The sequence below is a fragment of the Phocoena phocoena genome, chromosome 20 (assembly GCF_963924675.1).
Source record: "Phocoena phocoena chromosome 20, mPhoPho1.1, whole genome shotgun sequence".
Taxonomy (NCBI): Eukaryota; Metazoa; Chordata; class Mammalia; order Artiodactyla; family Phocoenidae; genus Phocoena; species Phocoena phocoena.
Genome location: NC_089238.1, coordinates 1,526,499 through 1,549,889, shown reverse-complemented (window position 1 = coordinate 1,549,889; position 23,391 = coordinate 1,526,499). Strand labels below are relative to the sequence as shown.

The 23,391-nt window shown below is 46.1% G+C and overlaps 1 protein-coding gene and 1 pseudogene across 1 annotated transcript; one reads left to right on the top strand and one right to left on the bottom strand.

Annotated features, from left to right (window-relative positions):
• Window positions 1–521: 521 nt before the first annotated feature.
• On the bottom strand, window positions 522–15,731 carry ZNF550 (zinc finger protein 550). The gene is made up of 6 exons (XM_065899350.1): window positions 15,705–15,731; window positions 9,200–9,326; window positions 8,041–8,136; window positions 4,176–4,188; window positions 3,050–3,060; window positions 522–1,504 (listed from the first exon to the last, which is right to left on the bottom strand). The coding sequence occupies exons 1-6, from the start codon at window positions 15,729–15,731 to the stop codon at window positions 522–524; spliced, it is 1,257 nt and encodes a 418-aa protein (XP_065755422.1).
• Window positions 11,055–12,467, top strand: LOC136141180 (atlastin-2-like; annotated as a pseudogene).
• Window positions 15,732–23,391: the final 7,660 nt, after the last annotated feature.

Genomic DNA, 23,391 nt, shown 5'->3' with positions numbered 1-23,391 from the left:
GTTGTTATAAGCGCACAACGAACCCTGAGTCTGTCTCCTCTGCACTTCCTCACAGGGAAAGCCCAAGCTCCATCAAGTTCCAATATGACTCTACGTGACTAGTGGTGACCTGTCACAGGAGGCTTTCTCACGGCAATAATTAAGTGGTTCCTCTTCATTACACATTCTCAGGTGGCGAGGATGAGTCTTTTCTTTTGGCTGAGGAGCGTCCTTCTGGTTACATTCAGAACGTCTTTCCCCGGTACGTTCTCTGATGTTGACAGAGGTGGATGGACCTACGGGTGGCATAGCTTCATGTGCTGAGTTTCTCCACAGAATGAATCCTCTGAACGATGAGCAGAGGCCGAAGGCTTTTGACACTTCCACTGCATTCGCAAGGCGTCTTCTCCCACGTGACCACTTGTGCATTTGAAAAGCAGACAAAAAACCTTCCCAGAATTCTTTACACTCAAAGGGTTCTTCTCTCCAGCATGGATCCCCTCATGAAAGACAGAAGAGGAGCAGCGGTGAAGGCCTTTTTCTCAAGTATGAACCCGCTGGTGCTGCAGGAGATGTGACCTGCGTTTGAAGGCCTTCCCACACTCGGCGCACTTGTATGGCGTCTCCCCGGTGTGGATGACAGAGTGCTGGATGAGGTACGTGCTCCGGTGAAAGGCCTTCCCGCACTGGGCACACTCGTAGGGCTTCTCCCCCGTGTGAATCCGCTGATGCTGTAGGAGTTCTGAGCTGCATCTGAAGGCCTTCCCACACTCTGTGCAATCGTAAGGCTTCTCTCCAGTGTGGACGACGTAGTGCTGGATGAGGTGTGCTCTGTTGCTAAATGATTTTTCACATTCTTTGCATTCAAAGGGTTTTTCTCCAGTGTGGGTCCTATTGTGGCGAATAAAAGTAGAGCGGTGGGTGAAGGCCTTTCGACACTGGCTGCACTCATAGGGCTTCTCCCCGGTGTGGATCGGCTGGTGCTGCAGGAGGTACGACCTGCGTTTGAAGGCCTTCCCACACTCGGCACATTTGTATGGCGTCTCCCCGGTGTGGATGACGTAGTGCCGGGTCAGGGTTGAGCTCTGGCTGAAGGCTTTCCCACACGCGTTGCATTCATAGGGCTTCATTCCAGTGTGAATTCGCTGATGTCGAACAAGGTACCACTTCCTGTTAAAACTCTTCCCGCACTGCTTGCACTTGTAGAGGTTATGAATCAGGGGGCCTTTTCCTGGTGTCTGTGGGTCATGCTCACAGAGAACATCTCCCTGAGAAACTCTCTCCTGGAATGCCCTGGAGTGCACACCATCATCCGTCTCCAAACCATCATCTTCAAGGCTCGTTTTCCCAGGATGGGTTTCCTTGTGGGCGTCTGTCTCTGGCCTCAGCTGACCTTTCTGCACTTCCAAAAGCTCTTCTGGATCCATGGCTTGCCTCGACCTGCAGTCCCTTGAAGATCCCAGAGTCAGGCTTCCCTGGAGCAACACTCCTTCAGACAAAACCAGCTCTCTGGTCTGACGTTTTGCTCTGTCATCTGAAAAGAATCCAATACACAAAGGGGGACTTTCGGTGATACAACACAGAAGAAACAGAAGCAACACTTCAGTGAACAAATGAGGATGAAATCAGCACCTCTGATATCTGCTATGTTTTAATGTCAGTGTATCCTAGATTTCCAGTTACTTTCTATGACCCTTGTACCCTAACACCATTAAAGGGAAAATCTGGCAGGAGGCCGGACCGGGAGACAGAGGATCTGGAGTAGGGGAGGGAGGACAGTTTCAATAATACTGTCTGGAGAGCACCTGCCTCAAGGATTGATGTCTTGGTTCTGTGAGAGTGTAGGGAAGTGGCACCTAGCAAGACTGGGAAGAAAAGGTCATCTTCCCTGGGAGGTGTCCCATGAGCTGGGTCCTAATGCAGACATCAGAGTTGCCAGAAAGAAAAAAGGATGGGGTACTGCGTAGAAACGGAAGGAATAAGCGTGGGTAGATCCACCTTTGGAAAGTGCTTAAGAGTTATAAGAAGAAAAGGTACTATCACTCAGCCATAAAAAAGAAGGAAATCATGCCGTTTGCAGCAACCTGGATGGACCTGGAGATTATCATACTAAGTGAAGTGAGTCAGAGAAAGACAAATATCATAGGATATCACTTATATGTGGAATGTAAAAACAATGATACAAATGAACTTATTTACAAAACAGAAACAGACTCACAGACATAGAAAACAAACTCATGGTTACTAAAGGGGAAAGGCTGGGGGGAGGGAAAGATAAATTAGGAGTTTGGGTTTAGCAGATACACACTACTATATATAAAGTAAACAACAAGGACCTACTGTATAGCACAGGGAACTATACTCAATACCTTGTAATAACCTATAAGGGAAAAGGATCTGAAAATGAATGGATATATGTATATGTATAACTGAATCACTTTACTATACACCTGAAGCACAACATTGTAAATCAACTATATTTCAATTAAAAAAGAAAAAAGTGCCTAGAAAATGGCCTGGGATGTAATAAGTGCTATTTAAGTGGCCTATAAATAAAACACTGAAAATACTGTTTAAATTTAAAAAAAAACAAAGAGGTACTTCACTGGTGGTCCAGTGGTTAGGACTCCATGCTTCCACTACCGGGGTCCTGGGTTTGATCCCTGGTCAGGGAACTAAGATCCCACAAGCCACACAGCGCAGCAAAAAAAGAGAGTTACAAGAAGAAAGTGGCACCAGAAGCCTGGTGAAGGCAAGCCTGAAGGGGCGGTTACAGGAAGAAGAGAATAAAAATCTCAGAAGAAAAGGGGTAGTGGGACACACAAACTCAAACGGTATGAAAGACGAGTTTCTGCTCTGTTGAGAGGCATTAGAGTGGTGTTAGCAGGGAGAGCTCTGGAGTCACAATGCCTCAGTTTGAGGAGCGGCTTGTGGGTTCCCTGACGAGGGGTCAAACCTGTGCTCCCTGAAGTGGAGGGGCACAGCCCTAACCACTAGACCGTCAGGGAAGTCCCTCCTTTCTTCTTTTTTTTTTCCTTTAAATTTATGTATTTTATTTATTTATTTTTGCTTGCATTGGGTCTTCGTTGCTGTACGTGGTCTTTCTCTAGTTGTGGCAAGTGGGGGTTATTCTTCATTGTGTTGTGCGGGCTTCTCATTGCGGTGGCTTCTCTTGTTGCGGAGCATGGGCTCTAGGCGTGCGGGCTTCAGTAGTTGTGTCACGCAGGCCCTAGAGCGCAGGCTCAGTAGTTGCTCTGCAGCATGTGGGATCTTCCCGGACCAGGGCTCAAACCCGTGTCCTCTGCATTGGCAGACAGATTCTTAACCACTGAGCCACCAGGGAAACCCCCTCCTTTCTTCTTTATGTCATAATTTCCTCACCTAAGAGACTAGAGGACTCTCAGTTTCTCCGGTTGTCATGAGGGTTAAATGAGAAAATGCCTGTAAAGCTCTCAGCACATTTCTTGACGCGGTGCGAGTATGTATGGTGGTTAATTTTATATGTCAACTTGGCTTGGCTACTGTGCTGAGCTCTTTGGTCAAACATCATTCTGGAGGTTGCTGTGAGGTACTTTTTAGATATGACTGACACTGGAATCATCAAACTTTGAGAAAGGCAGGTTACCCTTCTTAATGTGGATGGGCCTCATCCGATCAATCAATGTCCTTGGGACTTCCCTGGTGGCGCAGGGGTTAAGAATCCACCTGCCAATTCAGGGAATACAGGTTCGAGCCCTGGTCTGGGAGGATACCACAAGCTGCGGTGCAACTGAGCCTGTGCGCCGCAACTACTGAGCCTGGGTTCTAGAGCCCGTGAGCCACAACTACTGAGCCCACGTGCTGCAACTACTGAAGCCCGTGCACCTAGAGCCCGTGCTCCACAACAAGAGAAGCCACCACAATGAGAAGCCCATGCACTGCAATGAAGAGTAGCCCCTGCTCACCACAACTAGAGAAAGCCCACATGGAGCAACGATGACCAAACGCAGCCAGAAAAGTAAATAAATAAATAAACTTAAAAAAAAGAAAAATCAATGTCCTTAAGGGAAAAGGCTGAGATGCCCTGGGAGGGAAGGGATTCTGCCTCCAGACTCAGGACTGCAAGCATCTACTCTTCCAGCTTACTGGACTGCCCTGAAGATTTTGAAATCACTTAACCCTCACAATCACATGAAGCCTAATCAATAGAATAAAACTTTGATTTATCTCCTTTTGGCTCTGATTCTCTGAAGAAGTCTAATGTTATTATTCTCATTGCTGTACTGGGCAATTAGGATGACAGCAATGCCATTAGCAAGGACAATCCATCTTATTCTACAGGCCAAAGAGAGTGGCCTCAGTAGAAACCAACCCTACGGACACCCAGCACCTAGAACTAAGACAATAAATTTCTGTTGTTTGAGGCACGCCCCGTCACCCAAAAGGAAAAGAAAAATAAAACCTATCCACGGTGATAGAGTGTAAACAGTGGGTAATACTGTAGGACAAGCTATTGACAAGGATGAAGCACCAGGAACCTGTCACAGAACTGGAAATAGTCTAAACTTTGGGTGAGGTGGAGGATACCTCAGTTTATACATATGTGAAAAGTAAAGATGATTTCCCACTCTTGGGCATATATCCAGACACAACTCTAATTCGAAAAGCTATATGCACCCCTATGTTCACAGCAGCACTATTTACAATAGCCAAGACATGGAAATACCCTAAATGTCCATTGACAGAGGAATGGATAAAGAAGATGTGGTACCTACATACAATGGAATATTACTCAGCCATGAAAAAGAGTGAAATAATGCCATTTGCAGCAACATGGATGGATCTAGAGATTGTCATGCTAAGCAAAGTAACTCAGAGAAAGACAAATACCATATGATATCACTTATATGTGGAATCTAAAAAAAAATGACACAATGACACAAATGAACTTACCTACAAAACAGAAACAGACTCACAGGTATAGAGAGCAGACTTGTGGTTGCCAAGGGGGTTGGTGGAGAGAGATGGATTGGGAGTTTGGGATTAGCAGATGCAAACAATTACATATAGGATGGATAAACAAGGTCCCATTTTATAGCACAGGGAACTATATTCAATATCCTGTGATAAACCATAATGGAAAAGAATGTATACATATGTATAACTGAATCACTTTGCTGTACAGCAGAAATTAACACAACATTCTAAATCAACTATACTGCAATAAAAATTTTTTAAAAATTGAAAAAAGAAAAAGTGAACCTGAAGGATTGACATGTATCACTGTATACTTCCGATATAAAAAAATTAAGTAGATTTTAAAAACAAAAGGTATGGAAGTCAAATATATAGAGTCAATCCTTGAATAACACGGGTCTAAAACCCATAGGTCCACTTATACACGATTTCAGCCCTTTGTATCTGTGAGTTCTGCATTCATGAAGTCAACCGACCATGGATCAAAATACTACATAATCTGCAGTTGACTGAATCTGAAAATATGGAACTGTGCATATGGAGGGGGACGGCCCACCATAAGGACCTTAGCATCCACGGATGTTGGGATCTGCGGGAGCACTGGAACCCATCCCCCACATACACCACAGGACAACTGTCCATCATTTCCAAAATGAGACAACTCTTTCAAGAGTTGTGAGCTTCCCTGGTGGCGCAGTGGTTAAGAATCCGCCTGCCAATGCAGGGGACACAGGTTCGATCCGTGGTCTGGGAAGATCCCACATCCTGCGGAGCAACTAACCCCATGCGCCACAACTACTGAGCCTGTGCTCTAGAGCCCATGAGCCGCAACTACTGAGCCTGCGTGCCCCAACTACTGAATCCCATGAGCCTAGAACCTGTGCTCCACGAGAGAAGCCACCGCAATGAGAAGCCCACGCACTGCAACGAAGAGTAGCCCCCGCTTGCCACAACTAGAAAAAGCTCACGTGCAGCAATGAAGACCCAACAGATCCAAAAATAAATAAATAAAATAAATAAATTTATTAAAAAAAAAAAAAGATGACGAGAGGGACTTCCCTGGTGGCACAGTGGTTAAGAAACCGCCTGCCAAAGCAGGGGACATGGGTTCGATCCCTGGTCACGGAAAATCCCACATGCCGCTGAGCAAGTAAGCCCGTGTGCCACAACTACGGAGTCTGCACTCTCGAGCCCACGAGCCCACGTGCTGCAACTACTGAAGGTCGTGCACCTAGAGCCCGTACTCCGCCACCGCAAATGAGAAGCCCACACACCGCAACGAAGAGTAGCCCCCGCTCGCTGCAACTAGAGAAAGCCTGCACGCAGCAATGAAGACCCAATGCAGCCAAAAATAAATAAAATAAAATAAATAAATTTATATATATAAAAAAAGATGACGAGAGCTTGAACTAGGGTGCTGGTGATGGACTCAGGACACACGGATAATCTCAAACGGGCAGGCCTGGGGATGGACAGATGTTGGTTTGATGGAGAGAGAGGCTGGCTGAGGTGTTGCTAATCTTCTCATCAGCTTAGATGGCAGGACGTTCTCAGAACCAGGCACGGGGTAGGAGTGGGCAGGATCCCGGGGGTCTTCTAAGGCATGACAAGCTTGAGGGGTCTCTGAGACACGCAAGTGGAGATCTAGGAATAAGGAAATGGGGGGCGGGGTGGCGTGTGGAAGAGAGCATCGGTAGTGGGGTTGGCCAAAGACACTTACAGGCGGGCTGAGAAGCCTGAAGGACCGACAGAGAGGAGACACCGTGACTCACTGTGGATTATTCAAGCTACAGCCAGCAGCAGAGATGTGGGGCTGAAAACCCCAAACATCCGCTTGGTGTTCTTAAGGGCAAGAGGGGCAGGAAGGTACAGTGCAAGGGGCTGCTTCTGAGTGTCTTGTGGACAAACAGGAGGATGGATAAATGGATGGAGAAGGTGGGAAAGAGTTCCATAGAGAGTATAGCATAGATCATAACTTCAAGGGGAAGAAAGGCCCCTCTTCCTCTGAGTCTAGAAGTCCAGGAAAAATGCGTGATACCACCATTCACTCTGGTTAATACAATTACATGGATACGGTAAGAACTGACCTTAGTCGCCCCTCTGTATAGACCAGGCGCTATACTAAGCAGTTTTCTGCATTATCTCATTACACCTTCAAACAACCCACTCACATACACACTAGCCTCGCTCTGACTTCCTGAGAGCAGGGCGAGTAGAGTAGACAGAGGTCATACAAACCAAGCCCACTGGCTCTTCTCCTTCGGCCCAGAGCAAAACCACACTCTCCAGTCCTGAGCATCCAGCTGCGGCCAAATGCCTAGTCCTTGCCTGTGGGATACAGGGGAGTAAAGTATGTGTGCATCTGGGTGCGACCTGGCCCCTATCCCTTGCTGTTTCCCCTCCACCAGCTGGATTATGCTGGACCAACCTTAGAGCTATACGTTGGCGTCAGAAGGTGCCTGGATCTCTAGATGCAACTAGAGATTATCATACTAAGTGAAGTAAGTCAGAAAGAGAAAGACAAATACCATATGATGTCACTTATATGTGGAATCTAAAATATGACACAAATGAACCTACTTATGAAAGAGAAACAGACCCACAGACATAGAGAACAGACTTGCGTTTGTCAAGGAGGAGGGTGGGTGGGGAGGGAAGGAGTGGGAGTTTTGGATTAGCAGATGCAAACTATTATATATAGGATGAATAAACAACAAGGTCCTACTGTAGAGCACAGGGAACTATATTCAATATCCTGTTATAAACCATAATGGAAAAGGATATAAAAAAGGAATTATATATGTGTATAACTGAGTCATTTTGCTGTATGGCAGAAATTAGCACGACAGTGTAAGTCAACTGTACTTCAATAAAAAAAAAAAAGAGAAAATAAAAATTAAAAAAAAAAGAAAGAAGAAGAAGGTGCCTGGGTCTCTAAGTAATGGTGTGGTCCCAAGCTGGCCAGCTGATGCACACTATACTTTGATGTGAGAGAAACCACCAGACCCCACAAAGGGGGTTGCACATAGCAGCTCAGAGGCACTGGTCCCCATGCATTCTCAAGGTTGCTGGGAACCCACCTGCCCAGCAGCTATTGGCTCCTACCTGGGCACATGCTACGTGGGAGGCCTCTCCTTCCCATCCACGGCTCCTGCCCATGTTCCAGCAAGTGGATCAACTCTGGTTTGGGAACTGGATGCCCTGTGGATGGAGAAAAGAACAGGACGCAGGTGTTTTGATGAGAAGAATGAAACCCTTCCATCCTATCTGGGACTTCATGACAGGAACAAGACCATGAATGTAGCGGCTCCCAAAGTAAAGAAAATGTTGATCTGTGACTGGGAATCCGACGGCACAAACACCACTCCTGGGCTGCAACTGCTATAGAGGGTGGTGCTGTCTGTCTACACAGCACCACTTCCCTTAAACTTCATCAGTGGAAGCCAGCCCCATGCAGGGTCATGCCACTTTCACACACAGCCACGGGACCCTGGGAATACTCCAATAAAATACAAAAAAACCCCACAACGCTGAAGTCAAAATAATGGCATTAAGGTCCTAGCAAGTTCACGTAGAAGGCTCAGGGCTGTGAGCTAGAGGCTGGTCCCTCTGTTGAACAGAAAAATTAGCCACAAAGGGGGCCATGGAATACTCACTCACACTGATCTGAGACTTTCTCTTGACAACAATCAGCGTGCCAGACAGAGAAGGTAAAAGGACTGGCTTTTGCAGGGTGTCCACCTGTGGCATTCCATGACATTCCTGTGCACCTTCTAAAATGATCTCCTGCCCAGGGGAGGATCACGGCCCAGGCCTCAGAAAGCATGTGATGATGACGTAGACACGAGGGGCCTTTGAACCAAATTGTGCTGTTTAGGAAGATCCCTGGATGGCACTGATGACAAATGCCATGTAGGGGTCTCCCTCACTCACCCACTTGTCTGAGAACAGCCCTGCTAACTGGGCTGTGGGGACACCTGACATCACCAGGCTGGGTCAGTCAGCTTCCCTCCTGTGGAATCTGCAACAAGGACCTCAAACTGAGGCCCGAGGTTGCTGGGCACTGGGATGGGGCTGGTGTTCATAAGGACATTGTTTCTATCCCACCGATCACTGCTACAGACACAGGGAGACCAGGCAGAAGGAGAAGCGACCAGAAAAATGCAGGGCCTGTGGGGAGGAGGAAAGGTGACTCCTGTGACCTTGATCAGCCTGGAAACAAGGCGGGTGGGGTCCCCCACATGTGTGAGAGCTAAGCACTTACCCAGTGAGACCAGGAGCCCACAGATCTCCAGCATCACCTCTTGGTACAGGGTCCTCTGATCCAGGTCAAGTTGTCCCCACTCCTCCCGGGTAAAGGTCACGGCCACATCCTTGAAGGTCACCAACACCTGGACAGTCAAACAGGTAGTGGTGTTGGGCTTTTGCACTTGGATAGGATCAACCCTGTCACTCTGTTGCCAGTGAAGATGCAGAGAGACCCAGGCCTGAACCACTGAGGCCTGCTGATCGCCGAGCTCTGTGTTGGGCTCAAGGGGGAGGTGGAAGCAGTCTCTGGATATAACGCAACTGTGGCTGAGAGAAAAGCCTCCCGTGAAGGAAGCCACTAGAGATGACACAGACAGTGGTGTTCCATGAGGACTGGGGGCAGATGGTACGTGCTCTGGGAAAAATGTTCATGATGATAATTCCAACAATGGTAACAGCTAAGTGACAGGTGCTGAGCCTCCCTGGTCCTCACGGTGCACCTGCCCCAGGCTGCGGTCTTCACACGCTGCGGTAAAGTGACTAAAGATCCCTCGCTCTGGAGCCAGATTTCTGGGGTTTGAATGAAGACTCTTAAATCTGACACTCGGGACTTCCCTGGTGGTGCACTGGTTAAGAATCTGCCTGCCAATGCAGGAGACACGGGTTCGAGCCCTGGTCAGGGAACATCCCACATGCCACGGAGCAACTAAGCCCGAGTGCCACAACTATGGAGCCTGTGCTCTAGAGCCCATGAGCCACAATTACTGAGCCCGCCTGCCACAACTACTGAAGCCCATGTGCTCTAGGGCCTGTGCTCCGCAACAAAGAGAAGCCACCGCAATGAGAAGCCCACGCACCGCAATGAAGAGTAGCTCCTGCTTGCCACAACTAGAGAAAGCCCGCGTGCAGCAACAAAGACCCAACACAGCCAAAAATAAATAAATAAATTTATATATACAAAAAAATCTGACACTTGCTGGCAGTGTGATCATGGGGAGGACGACATCCCATCATTTCTCCAAGCATCAATTTCCACATCAATACAACAATCACTCCCACTATGCCAATTCTTAGAACTAAAGAGAAAATGTTCCCATACCAGATGCTGTGGCGTGCCTGGCCCAGTTAAGTGTTCAGTGTATTTTGTGACTTTCACTAATCCACAGCCCACAAGGTAAATGCCATCGTCACCACCACGTCACAGCCAGAGGCCTGAGGCTCAGGCAGCTCTAGAAAATCAACCACAACCTCAAATTTAAGGAAAAGTGGGGGAATTCCTTGGTGGTTCAGTGGTTAGGACTCCACGCTTTCACTGCTGAGGCCCCAAGCTCAATAGTTGGTCAGGGAACTAAAATCCTACAAGCGATGTTGTGTGGCAAAAAAAAAAGGGTGGGGGCGGTGGCGAAGCAGTGCAGAGGTAGCAGCTGCACGAGGGGCTGCGGCGTCAGAGGTGAACCAGCAACCCAAACACCTGGGTTAACCACGTCTCGTCCACGACCCTCCTAGGTGAGAATTATGAAGATGACGACCTAGTAAACTCTGATGAGGTTATGAAGAAACCATTTCCAGTACAGATTGTTCTTGCACATGAAGATGACCATAATTTTGAGCTTGATGAAGAAGCTTTGGAGCAGATATTGCTACAGGAGCACATAAGAGATCTTCACATAGTAGTGGTATCCGTGGCAGGAGCTTTTCGTAAAGGGAAATCATTTCTACTGGACTTCATGCTTAGATGTATGTATAACAAGGATTCTCAAAGTTGGATTGGTGGAAACAATGAAGCACTGACTGGCTTTACATGGCGAGTTGGTTGCGAAAGAGAAACAACAGGCATATGTCTGGAATGAACAAAAGTGGCTGTGCTGCTAATGGATACCCAAGGTGCCTTTGATAGCCAGTCAACTATCAGAGATTGTGCAACAGTGTTTGCTCTGAGCATTATGACTGGCTCTCTCCAGGTATATAATTTGTCTCAAAATATTCAAGAAGATGATCTTCAACACTTGCAATTATTTACAGAATATGGCAGACTTGCAATGAAAGAAATCTACCAGAAACCATTTCAGACATTAATGTTTTTGATTCGAAACTGGAGTTATCCTTATGAACATTCATATTGTTTGGAAAGTGGAAAACAATTCCTTGAAAAGAGATTGCAGGTAAAACAAAATCAACCTGAAGAGCTACAGAATGTAAGGAAGCACATTCACAATTGTTTCTCAAATCTTGGTTGCTTCCTTTTGCCACATCCTAGTCTTAAAGTTGCAACTAATCCTAGTTTTTTTGTGGCCTCTCCCGTTGAGGAGCACGGGTTCCGGACGCGCAGGCTCAGCGGCCATGGTTCACGGGCCTAGCCACTCCGCGGCATGTGCGATCTTCCCGGACCGGGACACGAACCCATGTCCCCTGCATCGGCAGGCGGACTCTCAACCACTGCACCACCAGGGAAGCCCATCCTAGTTTTGATGGGAGATTGAAAATATTGATGAAGAGTTTAAACGAGAGCTTTGAAATGTGGTTCCAGTGCTACTTGCCCCAGAAAATTTGGTAGCAAAAGAGATAAGAGACGAAAGTCATTTGTAGAGATCTTGTAGAATACTTTAAGGCTTATATTAAAATTTATGTAAAAAGTCCATGCTTCAGGCAACAGCTGAAGCTGATAATTTTGCTGCAGTAGCAGGAGCAAGAAAGAAAGTATGGAGCAGGTAGGCGGTGGGGACAAGCCTCACATTGCACCTTCAGATCTGGAAGCGAAAACACCTGGATCTCAAGGAAGTGGCGATTAAACAGTTTCCTTCAGTAAAAAAAAATGGGTGGAGATGAATTCTACCGTCGTTATCAGGACCAGCTTGAGGCTGAAATAGAAGAAACCTAGGCAAATTTTATAAAGAAACCTATGCAAATTTTATAAAGCACAATGATGGCAAAAATATCTTCTACGCTGCTCATACGCCTGCCACACTGTTTGCAGGCATGTTTGCTATGTATGTAATCTCAGGACTGACTGGTTTCGTTGCCCTAAACTCTATAGCTGTCTGTGTAACCTTGTCATGGGGTTAGCACTGAGGCCTCTTTGTACTTGGGCATATGTTACATACTCTGGGGAGTTCAGAGAAATTTGAACAATGACTGATCAGATTGCTGAAACACTATGGGAACAAGTATTGAAGCCCCTGGGCGACAATTTGACAGAGGAAAACATAAGGCAGTCTGTAACAAACTCTATCAAAGCAAGCCTGACTGTCCAGCTGTCTCATCATGCCAGATTAAAGACTGACTGACAGTTCATCTCCTCATGGACTCCACTCTTTCTTCTTTTCATGCTAGCTGTACAATGAGAACGCAAATAAAAATAAACCAAAGTTTACAATCAACTGTAGGAGTAGTTTAGTATAACTGGCTTCACAGATGGCTGCCACAGAGTTGAAATTGTTGGTTTTAAGCGTTCTATTTATGGCTCCTAAGACATGAAGACTAACTGTGCGTTAGTTTTCATGCACACTTGTGCCATGTTTAATTCTTTTTTTTCCCTTTTTACTTAATCTAATGTTAGTGAAATCTGTCTTATGTAAAGGATATTTCAGGGAAATATTTTAAGAAATCTATTTAGAGTCTCTTTAACACAGTGTCCCATTGAAATTTTAATTTTTAGAGGTTATGAATCACTGTATCAAGAACCAGATTGCAACGACAATGAAGCCTTTATTGAGCCACGGCATTAAAAGTACATATTGCTTTACTGCCTTCAATACCAGTATTACATAAATGCATGTATCAGGAACTTCACAGAAATTACATGATAACTCTTGTAGCTAAGAAAATGACTCTGAGGTGTACATTTGTCTTGCCTTTGAAAATTTATAAACCTGTCCTAAAAGGAGATGCATATCTGGGAAACTGAACTGTCTTTATGCAGTTTAGCCTTCATGTACATAAAATATGCCGTTAATTTTATTGGGGAAGAAATTCCAACCAAAAATGTTGCCTACAGCTATGAGTTAAGAGTATCTATACAGTGTAGAGCTTTTATTTTCTAAAATCGCAGATAGGGCATGTATATGAATTATAAATATATAAACATGATTTTGTATTAAAAGTTTTGTAGTTTATGACAAAATCTAGTTCTGTGGTAGGCTAATGAGTACAGTCACTGTGAAGGAATGTTTGTGGCTCGTGTCAGTGTGTGAATGCAGAGACAATTTGAAGTTTTTGATATATTTGTGATATTTATCTTCTTGAGCACTGCAATCTCACCCCCCCACCCCCCAAGAGAATTCAATGGGAATGTTTATCGTGACTTTGTCCTCTAGCATTTTAAAGTTCTTTCCTGTAATTTATTTTCAGTACATAATTAAAATTTTGTTATATATATATATATATGTATGTATATAAAGGAACAGAAGTGGGAATTGAACATCCAGCCAGAAAAAGATGGCACAGAGTTGCCAGAAGATGGGCAGGTGGGAGCAAGGGGTACCTTAGCTAGAATTAAAACAGCCAGGAAAAGACTGTCCTAAGAGGTGACAGTGATGCACAGGAAGGGTGGGGAGAGATAGCCCTGCAGAGATCTGGGAACAGGACCCCAGATGAAGGAAAATGCAAGGGGAAAAGCTGCAAATTGGGCAGGAATTTTGCAAGTTCAGGACCTCCTGGCTGACTGCGGTGAGTAAGGGAAGAAGGGGAGAGGAAGAAGCATGGGGGAAGTCATGGGGCAGATCCAGTACAGGCCTGTGGGCCACAGTGCAGGAGGTTGTACTTATTAATAATAAGTGTGATGGGAGCACCTGAGTGGCAGACCCATTCATTCATTTAACCATTTATTGAGTGCCCTTTACAAGCCCAGGCTGTTCTAGGTCTTGGCAGAGAGCAGCAACAGGCGCTCATGGTCCAGGGCTGGAAAGAGATGCTAAACAAGTAACGATATAAATGAGCAAGACAATGTCAGAGGGACGCAGATTCCAAAGTCAAGAAAATAGAGTTTCCCTGGTGGTGCAGTGGTTAAGAATCCGCCTGCCAGTGCAGGGGACAGGGGTTTGAGCCCTGGTCCGGGAAGATCCCAAGTGCCACGCGGAGCAACTAAGCCCGTGCACCACAACTACTGAGCACTCTAGAGCCCGTGTACCACAACTACTGAGTCTTTGAGCCACAACTACTGAAGCCCACGCACCTACAGCCTGTGCTCCACAACAAGAGAAGCCACCGTAATGAGAAGCCCGCACAACCCAAGGAAGAGTAGCCTCCGCTGGCCACAACTAGAGAGAGCCTGCATGCAGCAACGAAGACCCAACACAGTTAAAAATAAAACAAATAAATTTTAAAAAGAAAGAAAATAGCGCGAGATGACAAGAGGTTACAGTCTGCTTTAGACAGGGCACCACGAAAAGCCTCTTTCAGGACAGCACACGGGAGTGAGTCTGATATAAAGTGAGGAAGGAGCCAAGTGAATGGGAAGTTAACAAATAAGACAAGTCCTGACAGCGATCAGGACTATGATGAGGGTACTCAGGGCCACGGCTATGGAATTACCCAGGACCTCTTGTGTTTTCATGTCCAAACGGACACCACACTCCTGCACACTACCACCACTTACCATATGTAACTGAGCTTCAAATAGGAAAACATTCAGTGGGAAGCCAGTTCGACTGGCTGTAAACTGAAAGACAAATTCCTTGGCCTTCTGGGCGCCCTGCCTGTCCTGACACCCTTTCTGTCCTAGCAGGGCTGCAATCCCCAAGCTGCTGCAGGCTACTCCTGCCTCTTCCTCACCCCAGCCCTTATCTTTGTAGAGGTTACACAGCTGGGATGCCCAAGGGTCAGATTCCCCCAGGGATGAGCCTCTAACATCAACAGAGGCTCAAGAGGCACCTCCGTGGAAAGAGAGCCAGAGTGATGCTCCCTGCACCTTGCTGGACGCAGGGGGATACACGTCACCTATGTGGTTTTTCTAGTTCCCTCAACCCAGTTGGAGGAACTCTAGCATAAAAGCCAAGGACAGGGACTTCCCTGGCCGTCCAGTGGTTAAGACTCCGCGCTCCCAATGCAGGGAGCACGGGTTCCAGCCCTGGTCGGGGAACTAGGATCCCGCATGCCTCACCACGCAGCCAAGAAAAACAAAACAAAACATAACCAAGAACAGCAGGGAAAGCTGCTCAAGGTCCTAGACTCGGGAAGAGGCGGGGCCGCAACACACAGAAAGGTCTCCGGACTGTGCGGCCTGCGCTCCTCCCTGCGGGTCCTTCCACGCCAGCGGTATGGGGTCAGGGGGATTCGAGAAGCCACATCTCTCCCTACCACACAGCGTCCCACTCACTGACTGACAGAAATGGGACTCTCCGTGTGAAGCCCCTAACCTGGATTCACACCCGAAGCACAAGCGAGCCCAACCCGAGGCTCCGACAAACAATGCCCTGGGGAGGACAAGGTGATGACTCACAGGACACCACCATCCTGCACAGCAGCGCGCCTCGGCCACGTGGGTGGGGTCCTAGCGGGCGTGGCCTGGCGCACCTTCCACTCACCTGCGCCGGGGTCACCAGCGCCGCCATCGCACCGCGGGGAGCGTAGGACCACGTGAGGGCGCCGGAGACCGGCGGGTCCAGCGGACTTGGCTGACCCTCCCCCAGGTCGTACAAAGGCGCAGGTGGGCCCTCCAGGCTGTCCTCCCCGCTCCGTCCCGACGACCCGGGTAGAAGTCACCTAAGATAGAGACACAACTGCCCCATCACGAACAAACGGCCTCCCTGGCGACACAGGAAGTCCCGCCCCTGACAACGCGAGTCACTAACGCCCGTTTTCTGTGACGTCATCAGAGCGGCGCTCACAGCTATTCCGCGGAGCATAGTCTTCAGGGTAATGTAGTTCTTGTCCAGCATCCGCTCGGGAATGGGAGTCTGCTCCTTGGAGCCAGTGTCCCACAGGCAGGAGACTGGAGCTGGCAAAGGGCCTACAGAGGATCCAACGAAGGAGGCGAGGCATTGGATGTTTCTAAAGGGGACACACCCAGTTTCCCTGTTGTGTTTCCTTTATCTTGTCATTTAAGATGCACCTAACTGAGCAAGTGGACATACTGTATGGTAAACTTTTTAAACTTCGTATTCTGCTGCCTCCCATCGCCACAGTCTGTGAGCACCCCGCCCAGATGACTGAGTACACCAGAGTGATGAGGCTGTGGCACCTGACACAAGCTCCCCTTGTCCTCCCTTGTGACCTAGTGACATCACAAGGCACCAATGAAATTCCCTCATGACATCTGCCTGTGTACTCCCCGCCGCCCCGACCGACCTTGTCTTGGGGGCCTCTCTCTCTCTGTCTGGGCTCTCCTCCTGATTGGTTGAGCCTGCTCCGAGAATATCATGATATCACGCAGATACAAAGTACCTACAGTCATAGATGGGAACTAATAAACTTTATCTTGCTACTGTTCAAATACATGCAGACTGAAGTTTCACAGTTCTGTGCGTTTCAGCGTGTTTGCTCAGGGTCTAGAGAGAACCGACTTCACACATGGCCATTACTAGGATGTTGCAGAAGAAGAGGTTGGGCGTCCCTTAAACAGGTGGACAATAGAAAAACTTTGCTTTCTATAAATGTTTAAATAAATTCATGAAGATCTTCAAAAGTATGTTTGGGGGGGCTTCCCTGGTGGCGCAGTGGTTGAGAGTCCGCCTGCTGATGCAGAGGACACGGGTTCATGCCCCGGTCGGGGAAGATCCCACATGCTGCAGAGCGGCTAGGCCCGTAAGCTATGGCCGTTGAGCCTTCGCGTCCGGAGCCCGTGCTCCGCAACGGGAGAGGCCACAACAGTGAGAGGCTCGCGTACCGCAAAAAAAAAAAAAAGTATGTTTGGAACATATACAGAAGATTTATTTTACAAAAAGTGAAAGTGCTTTAACATAAATTATAAATTTAAGTGTATGTTATTATCCAAATATCTTCATATTTATTCTGTCCCTTCTATTTTTTGAAAACATAATCCCTTTAAGGGGAGACATTATATTGTAGACTCCATTCAGCAAGCAGGAGCCCAAAGAAAAACCTTGATACACACACTGCAGTGTCACTAAGTCACAGTATGCCTGCTTTCAATAGTTGGCAACCAAAATATATTATCTTATTACTCTCCAACTTCCTATAGATCAGAACTTTAGAGATAATTTTGTAGGCGTCAGTGTATGCATTCAAGGTGAGACAGGCTGTGACCTGGGACCTGGGACCCTTTGCTGTAGTGCTTGCACCTGGATGAACATCTCCTCAAGCAACAGATACAAAGAAACTACAAGGGACTAAAAATAACTGTGTACATGTGCTTTAGGGCAAATTATGAACAGCAAAATACAAAAGACCAAAAACCCAACTGCCACTTCTGAGGTGTCGGAAGCAAAAGCAGGGTACTGTGCATGAGCCCTGCACAAAGCACCACCAAGGGCGTGGGCAGACCACCTAAGCCATACCTCCGTTCCAACCCTCAACCCTCCTCTTACCCTCATCCCATTTAAGGGACCAGCTCACCCCCACATCAGGGAGCAAGCAAGGGAAACTGTTACTTGCTTTTTTGCTCCCTAGTGCTGCAGCATGAGACCCAGCAAAGTCTTGTCTGAATTTCTTGTCTGGCCTCTGATCAATGTTGATTAAGGAGGCCAAGAACCCTGGTCAGTAACAAAGGGATAAGAAAGAAAATATTTCAGCAAGGATCATGACAGGGGAAATGGATGACAGCTGTAAGGAGGCCCATAAGGAAGTAGATGATGAGGCATTCTTCCTGCTTCCCACACAAAATAATTCATTCCTGCATGGGTATGCCTCAGTGTTTGTGTTGAAACCCCAGCAAGCCCAGCTAATACATACATATATATATATATATATATATATATATATATATATATATATATATATAATACATTTATTTATTTTTGGCTGTATTGGGTCTTTGTTGCTGCACGCGGGCTTTCTCTAGCTGCGGTGATCAGGGGCTACTCAGTTGCAGTGCGCGAGCTTCTCATTGCTGTGGCTTCTCTTGTTGTGGAGCATGGGCTCTAGGCGCACAGGCTTCAGTAGTTGCAGCACGCGGGCTCAGTAGTTGTGGCTCGCGGGATCTAGAGCGCAGGCTCAGTAGTTGTGACGCACAGTCTTAGCTGCTCTGCAGCATGTGGGATTTCCCAGATCAGGGCTCGAACTCGTGTCCCCTGCATTGGCAGGCGGATTCTCAACCACTGCACCACCAGGGAAGCACACAGCTATATTAAAATATATATATATTTTTTGGATGTGGACCATTTTTTAAAGTCTTTTATTGAATTCGTTACAATGTTTCTTTGTTTCTGTTTTTGTTTTTTTGGCCACACCACAGGGCATGCGGGATCTTTGTTCCCTGAGCAGAGATCAAACCCATGCCCCCTGTAGTGGAAGCTCTGTTTCTTAACCATTGGACAGCCAGGGAAGTCCCTCAATTTGTTACAATGCTGCTTCTGTTTTATGTTTTGCATTTTATAGTCCAGAGGCATGTGGGATCTTAGTTCCTTGTCCAAGGATTGAACCCGCACCCCCTGCATTGGAAGACAAAGTCTTAACCACTGGACAGCCATGGAAGTCCCTAGCCCAGCTATTTTCCCATTTATTTATTATTTTTAAATTTTATTTATTTATTTTTGGTGGCATTGGGGCTTTGTTGCTGAGCACGGGCTTTCTCTAGTTGTGGCGAGCAGGGGTTTCTCTTGTTGCGGAGCTCGGGCTCTAGGCGCACAGGCTTCAGTAGTTGTGGCTCACGGGCTCTAGAGCATGGGCTCAGTAGTCGTGGCGCACTGGGTTAGTTTCTCTGAGGCATGTGGGATCTTCCTGGACCAGGGATCGAACCCGAGTCCCCTGCATTGGCAGGTGGATTCTTAACCACGCGCCATCAAGGAAGTCCCTATTTTTTCCATAAACTATTTCTAACTCAATTTCCTGAAATAGATACTGCTATGATCTCAACGTTTGTGTCTCCCTCAATTCATATGTTCAAAACCTAATGCCTAACGTGATGGTATTAGGAAATGAGGCACTTTGGGAAGTGGTTAGCTCATGAGGCCTCTACTCTTATGAATGGAATTAGCGTCCTCATAAGAGAGGCCCCAGAAATTTCCCATCGCCTCCTGTCATGGAAGGATATAGCAAGAAGGAAGGCTGTCTATGGACTAGGAAATGGGCTTTCACCAGATCTGCCAGCACCTTGAGTTTGGACTTCCAGCTTCTAGAACTGTGGGAAATAAATGTCTGCTGTTTATAAGCCACCCAGTCTATGGTGGTTTCTTATAGCAGTTTCGAATGGACTGAGACAAATACAATTAATTTTAAAATATGAGACTTATCGGAAAAGAAGAGCAACTTAACTAAATGCTATTTCCTACTAGGACACTGGCTGCCACAATCACAGTCTGAGCATGTGTGCAAAAGGGGCATCTTACCCTCGAGAGATAAACATTTGTTATTGTTTGAGGAGGATGATAGTGCTCCAAATAATTATCCTGAAAATTGCTGGAGTGAACAGATCTAGCTCTTTCCTCCCTTTTCTGTACAAAATGTATTTTGAGGTAGCCAAATAGAAAATTATGGGAAAGTTTTCTTTATACAGGATTTCTAGCTAAGAAATGCAGAAATAGCAATAGAAGTAGGTACAAATGTTTCAATAGCTTATAAAATAACCAACTACCCAGAATCATCAGCGCATGAAGACAATGGATAAAAGATGCATGGCAAAATGACGCCTGTAGAGAAACACTCATAATATTGGAGCCCCGTTGCAAAAGAGAGACACCCAGACATCTGAACAGGCTTATGTGATGCAGTCACAATTTCTCAGCACTGTGTGTGGAGTATTATGACCAAAGGCTGATTTCAAACTTGTTTGGATGACAGGACTGTTCACTGAAATTGGGGGGAAAATTCTGTTATTCGTGATGAGCTCAAGGTGGTTTGAGATAGTCAAGAGAACCTGGAAAAGGAGATGGGAGAGCATTATAACAGACTCATCTGGGACTTCCCTGGTGGTCCAGTGGTTAAGAATCCGCCTTCCAATGCAGGGGACATGGGTTCAATCCTTGGTTGGGGAACTAAAATCCCACATGCCGTGGGGCAACTAAGCCTGCGTGCCACAACTGGAGAGCCGCTTGCTGCAACGAAAGATCCAGTGTGCCACAACTAAGACCCGATGCAGCCAAAAGTTTTTTTAAAAAGAAAAGAAAAAAGAAAGAACAGACTCAGGATATGAGTTAGGGCTGAACAGGGACACTTACTGGCTGGCTGAGCAGCGTGAAGAAGGACTAAGAGGGGAGAGGCCACAACATGGCAGGGAAGCCAATCCACTCATTTTATGGATCCAGCTTCCTTCCTTTATAGTCAGATGTGAGAGAGACAAGGCCAAATATCATACTGGTATTTCTAGGGCACAAAGGCAAGGGAGACACAGTGCAAGGAAAAGCCTCTGATAGTCTGATGGACAAAGGGGTGGGGGGAATGAATAAAATGAATGAAGAATGTGGGAAATGATGGGATGCGGAGTATAGTAGAGAGAGTAATTTCAAGGGGAAGAAATATTCCTTTTCTCCTGAGTTGGGAAGACAATCTACAAGAAAACGTACATCACTATTATTCACTATGATTCATATTATTACATGGATAATACAAATAATTTATTTTTGTTGATCCCCTTCCTATGAGGAAGGCACTGTTCTATGCACTTCTGTGCATTATGTCATCACATCCTCAAGCAACCCAAAGCCACAGAAATGATTATCATTCTATTTGTCAAGAGCAAAGTGAGAATTTTAAAAAAGTAGCTATAGCACAGGGAACTATATTCAATATCCTGTAATCACCTATAATGGGAAAGAATCCAAAGATATATGTATATATGAATCAGTTTGCTGTACATCTGAAACTAATACAACATTGTAAATGAACTATACTTCAATTTAAAAAAAGAGTAGTAGACTGATGAACAGAATACTTCAGACCCATTTAATTAGGTTAATTAGAAAACGACTCCAGCAAGGTGAGCTTCACGTTCTCAGCATCCCACGGGATTGTAAACCAAGCTCATTTTCTTATCTCCTCAGGAACACAGCAAACCACACGTCCCAGTCCTGGCACCCAGGTGTGGCCTCCTGTCAATGGCATGAGAGTGGAAGGGATGTCTGTGTGCAAGTGGTTATGACTTCTGCCCTCCTCTCTCATTTCTCCTATGCAAACAGGATGATGTCAGAGCAGACTTAAAGCCAGATGGTGACAGTAGAAGGAACCTGGGTCCCTGAACAATTGTGCTCCCCGGAGCTCCATTCTGACCCACACTGGACCTTGATGTGAGCAAGAAACAACCAGGCCCCCAACGAGGCCACACTGAGGAGCTTCCCACAGACATCCAGAGGCAGGAGTTCCCTGCCTCTGGATGTCTGTGGGAAGCTCCTCAGTGTGGCACACATCCGGTCAGCTCATGGTTGTCCTTGTGTACACATACTTTGGTCTCCTTTTCAGGAACATGGTTTGCATCTTCATCTGCAAGCTTTAGGCATCTCTTCCTGTGGGCCTGGCCCTAAATGCTTCTATTTTGGCTTTTCCTCACAGCCTCCCCATGAAGCAGGTGCCTCACAGGCATCATTTTCCATAGGATGAAATCAACTCTCAGGGAGATAAATGTACTTGCTGAAAGGCAGGGATCTGATGAGCAGCTGAACAAAGTTGTACACCAGGTTGGCTGCATCTGGTGTCTGTAATGTATAACCACAAAGCTATGCAGCACTGCTCCAGAATGGGCCAAGTCCTGGCACGATGGTGATCTCTATTTAAAAAGACAGAAATATCATCAACCAAAGAAATAAATTGATTATTTGAAGCTTAATCAAAAATAAAACTTTGCTGTTCAAGAGAGAGTTAAGAAAGTGAAAACTCAAGTCACAACCTGGGGAAATATATTTGCAAGAAATATACGGGATAAATGACTGATTCTCAATTTATAAATAGTCCTTATACCAATAATTAAAAAAGCACAATTTAAAGTATTTGCAAAAGTTTTGAAGGTATACATCACCAAAGAAGTATAAATGGTAAAGAAGAAAATGAAAATATGCTTCTTGTCATTAATCACCATTGTAAACACAATTTAAAGCCATAGTGAGGTTCTACTACACACTCATTTGAATGACTAGAATTCAAGAACAGATAATACCAAATTGATAAAGATGTGAAACAGTTACTACTCTCATATATTTCTTGAGTGAATAGAAATTGGGTGACTTCCCTGGCGGTCCAGTGGTTAAGACTCCACGCTTCCAGTGCAGGGGGTGAGGGTTCAATCCCTGGTCCAGGAACCTAGATCCCACATGCCGTGTGGCCAATAATAGTAATAATAATAGGGCTGCCTTGGTGGTGCAGTAGTTAATAATCTGCCTGCCAATGCAGGGGACACAGGTTCGAGCCCTGGTCCGGGAAGATCCCACATACCGTGGAGCAACTAAGCCCATGTGCCACAACTACTGAACCTGCGCTCTAGAGCCTGTAAGCCACAACTGCTGAGCCTGTGTGCCACAACTACTGAAGCTGCATGCCTAGAGCCCGTGCTCCGGAACAAGAGAAGCCACCGCAATGAGAAGCCCAGCCACCGCAACAAAGAGTAGCCCCCTCTCGCCGCAACCAGAGAAAGCCCGTGCACAGCAACGAAGACCGAATGCAGCCCCCCAAAAAATAAATAAAATAATAATAATAATAAATAGAAATCGGTAATTAACTTTAGAAAATACAACTGTACTCTTTTGAGATGGTACACATATACATGTCATATGATATACACAGTAATTTCACTTGCAGATATATCCTTAAGAAAAATTAAATCATATAACTCAGAAACACTTCTGTGGAAATAGTCACAAAAATAGCAGCTTTATTCATAAAAGCCAAAATGCAATATAATATTTGTGATTTTACTTTTATTTTTCCCCATCATGTGCTAAAATATCTAAACTAATACCAAGATAGAGTGGCTCATGCTACATCTCAAGTCCCCATGCTGGAACCTACCTCCATTTCTATTTATTGTAAGTATTTGACTCTGTCAGAAGTGGAAACCTAAGGCCACCCAATCAGAATACGCCTGCTCAGCTTTAGTTTTTCACACCCTAGCTCCAAAACTTCCCTGTACTCCATATAAGAAAAGTTAACCCACGTATGACCAATCAGCAA

What these genes read in the sequence shown, in the direction of transcription:
- ZNF550 (XM_065899350.1), bottom strand. Translation starts at nt 15,731, where the DNA reads ATGGCGGCGCTGGTGACCCCGGCGCAG. An exon ending in CGCTGGTGACCCCGGCGCAG is followed by an intron (nt 9,327 to 15,704) that starts GTGAGTGGAAGG and finishes TTGACTGTCCAG; the next exon opens with GTGTTGGTGACCTTCAAGGA. An exon ending in TGGGCTCCTGGTCTCACTGG is followed by an intron (nt 8,137 to 9,199) that starts GTAAGTGCTTAG and finishes CTCCATCCACAG; the next exon opens with GGCATCCAGTTCCCAAACCA.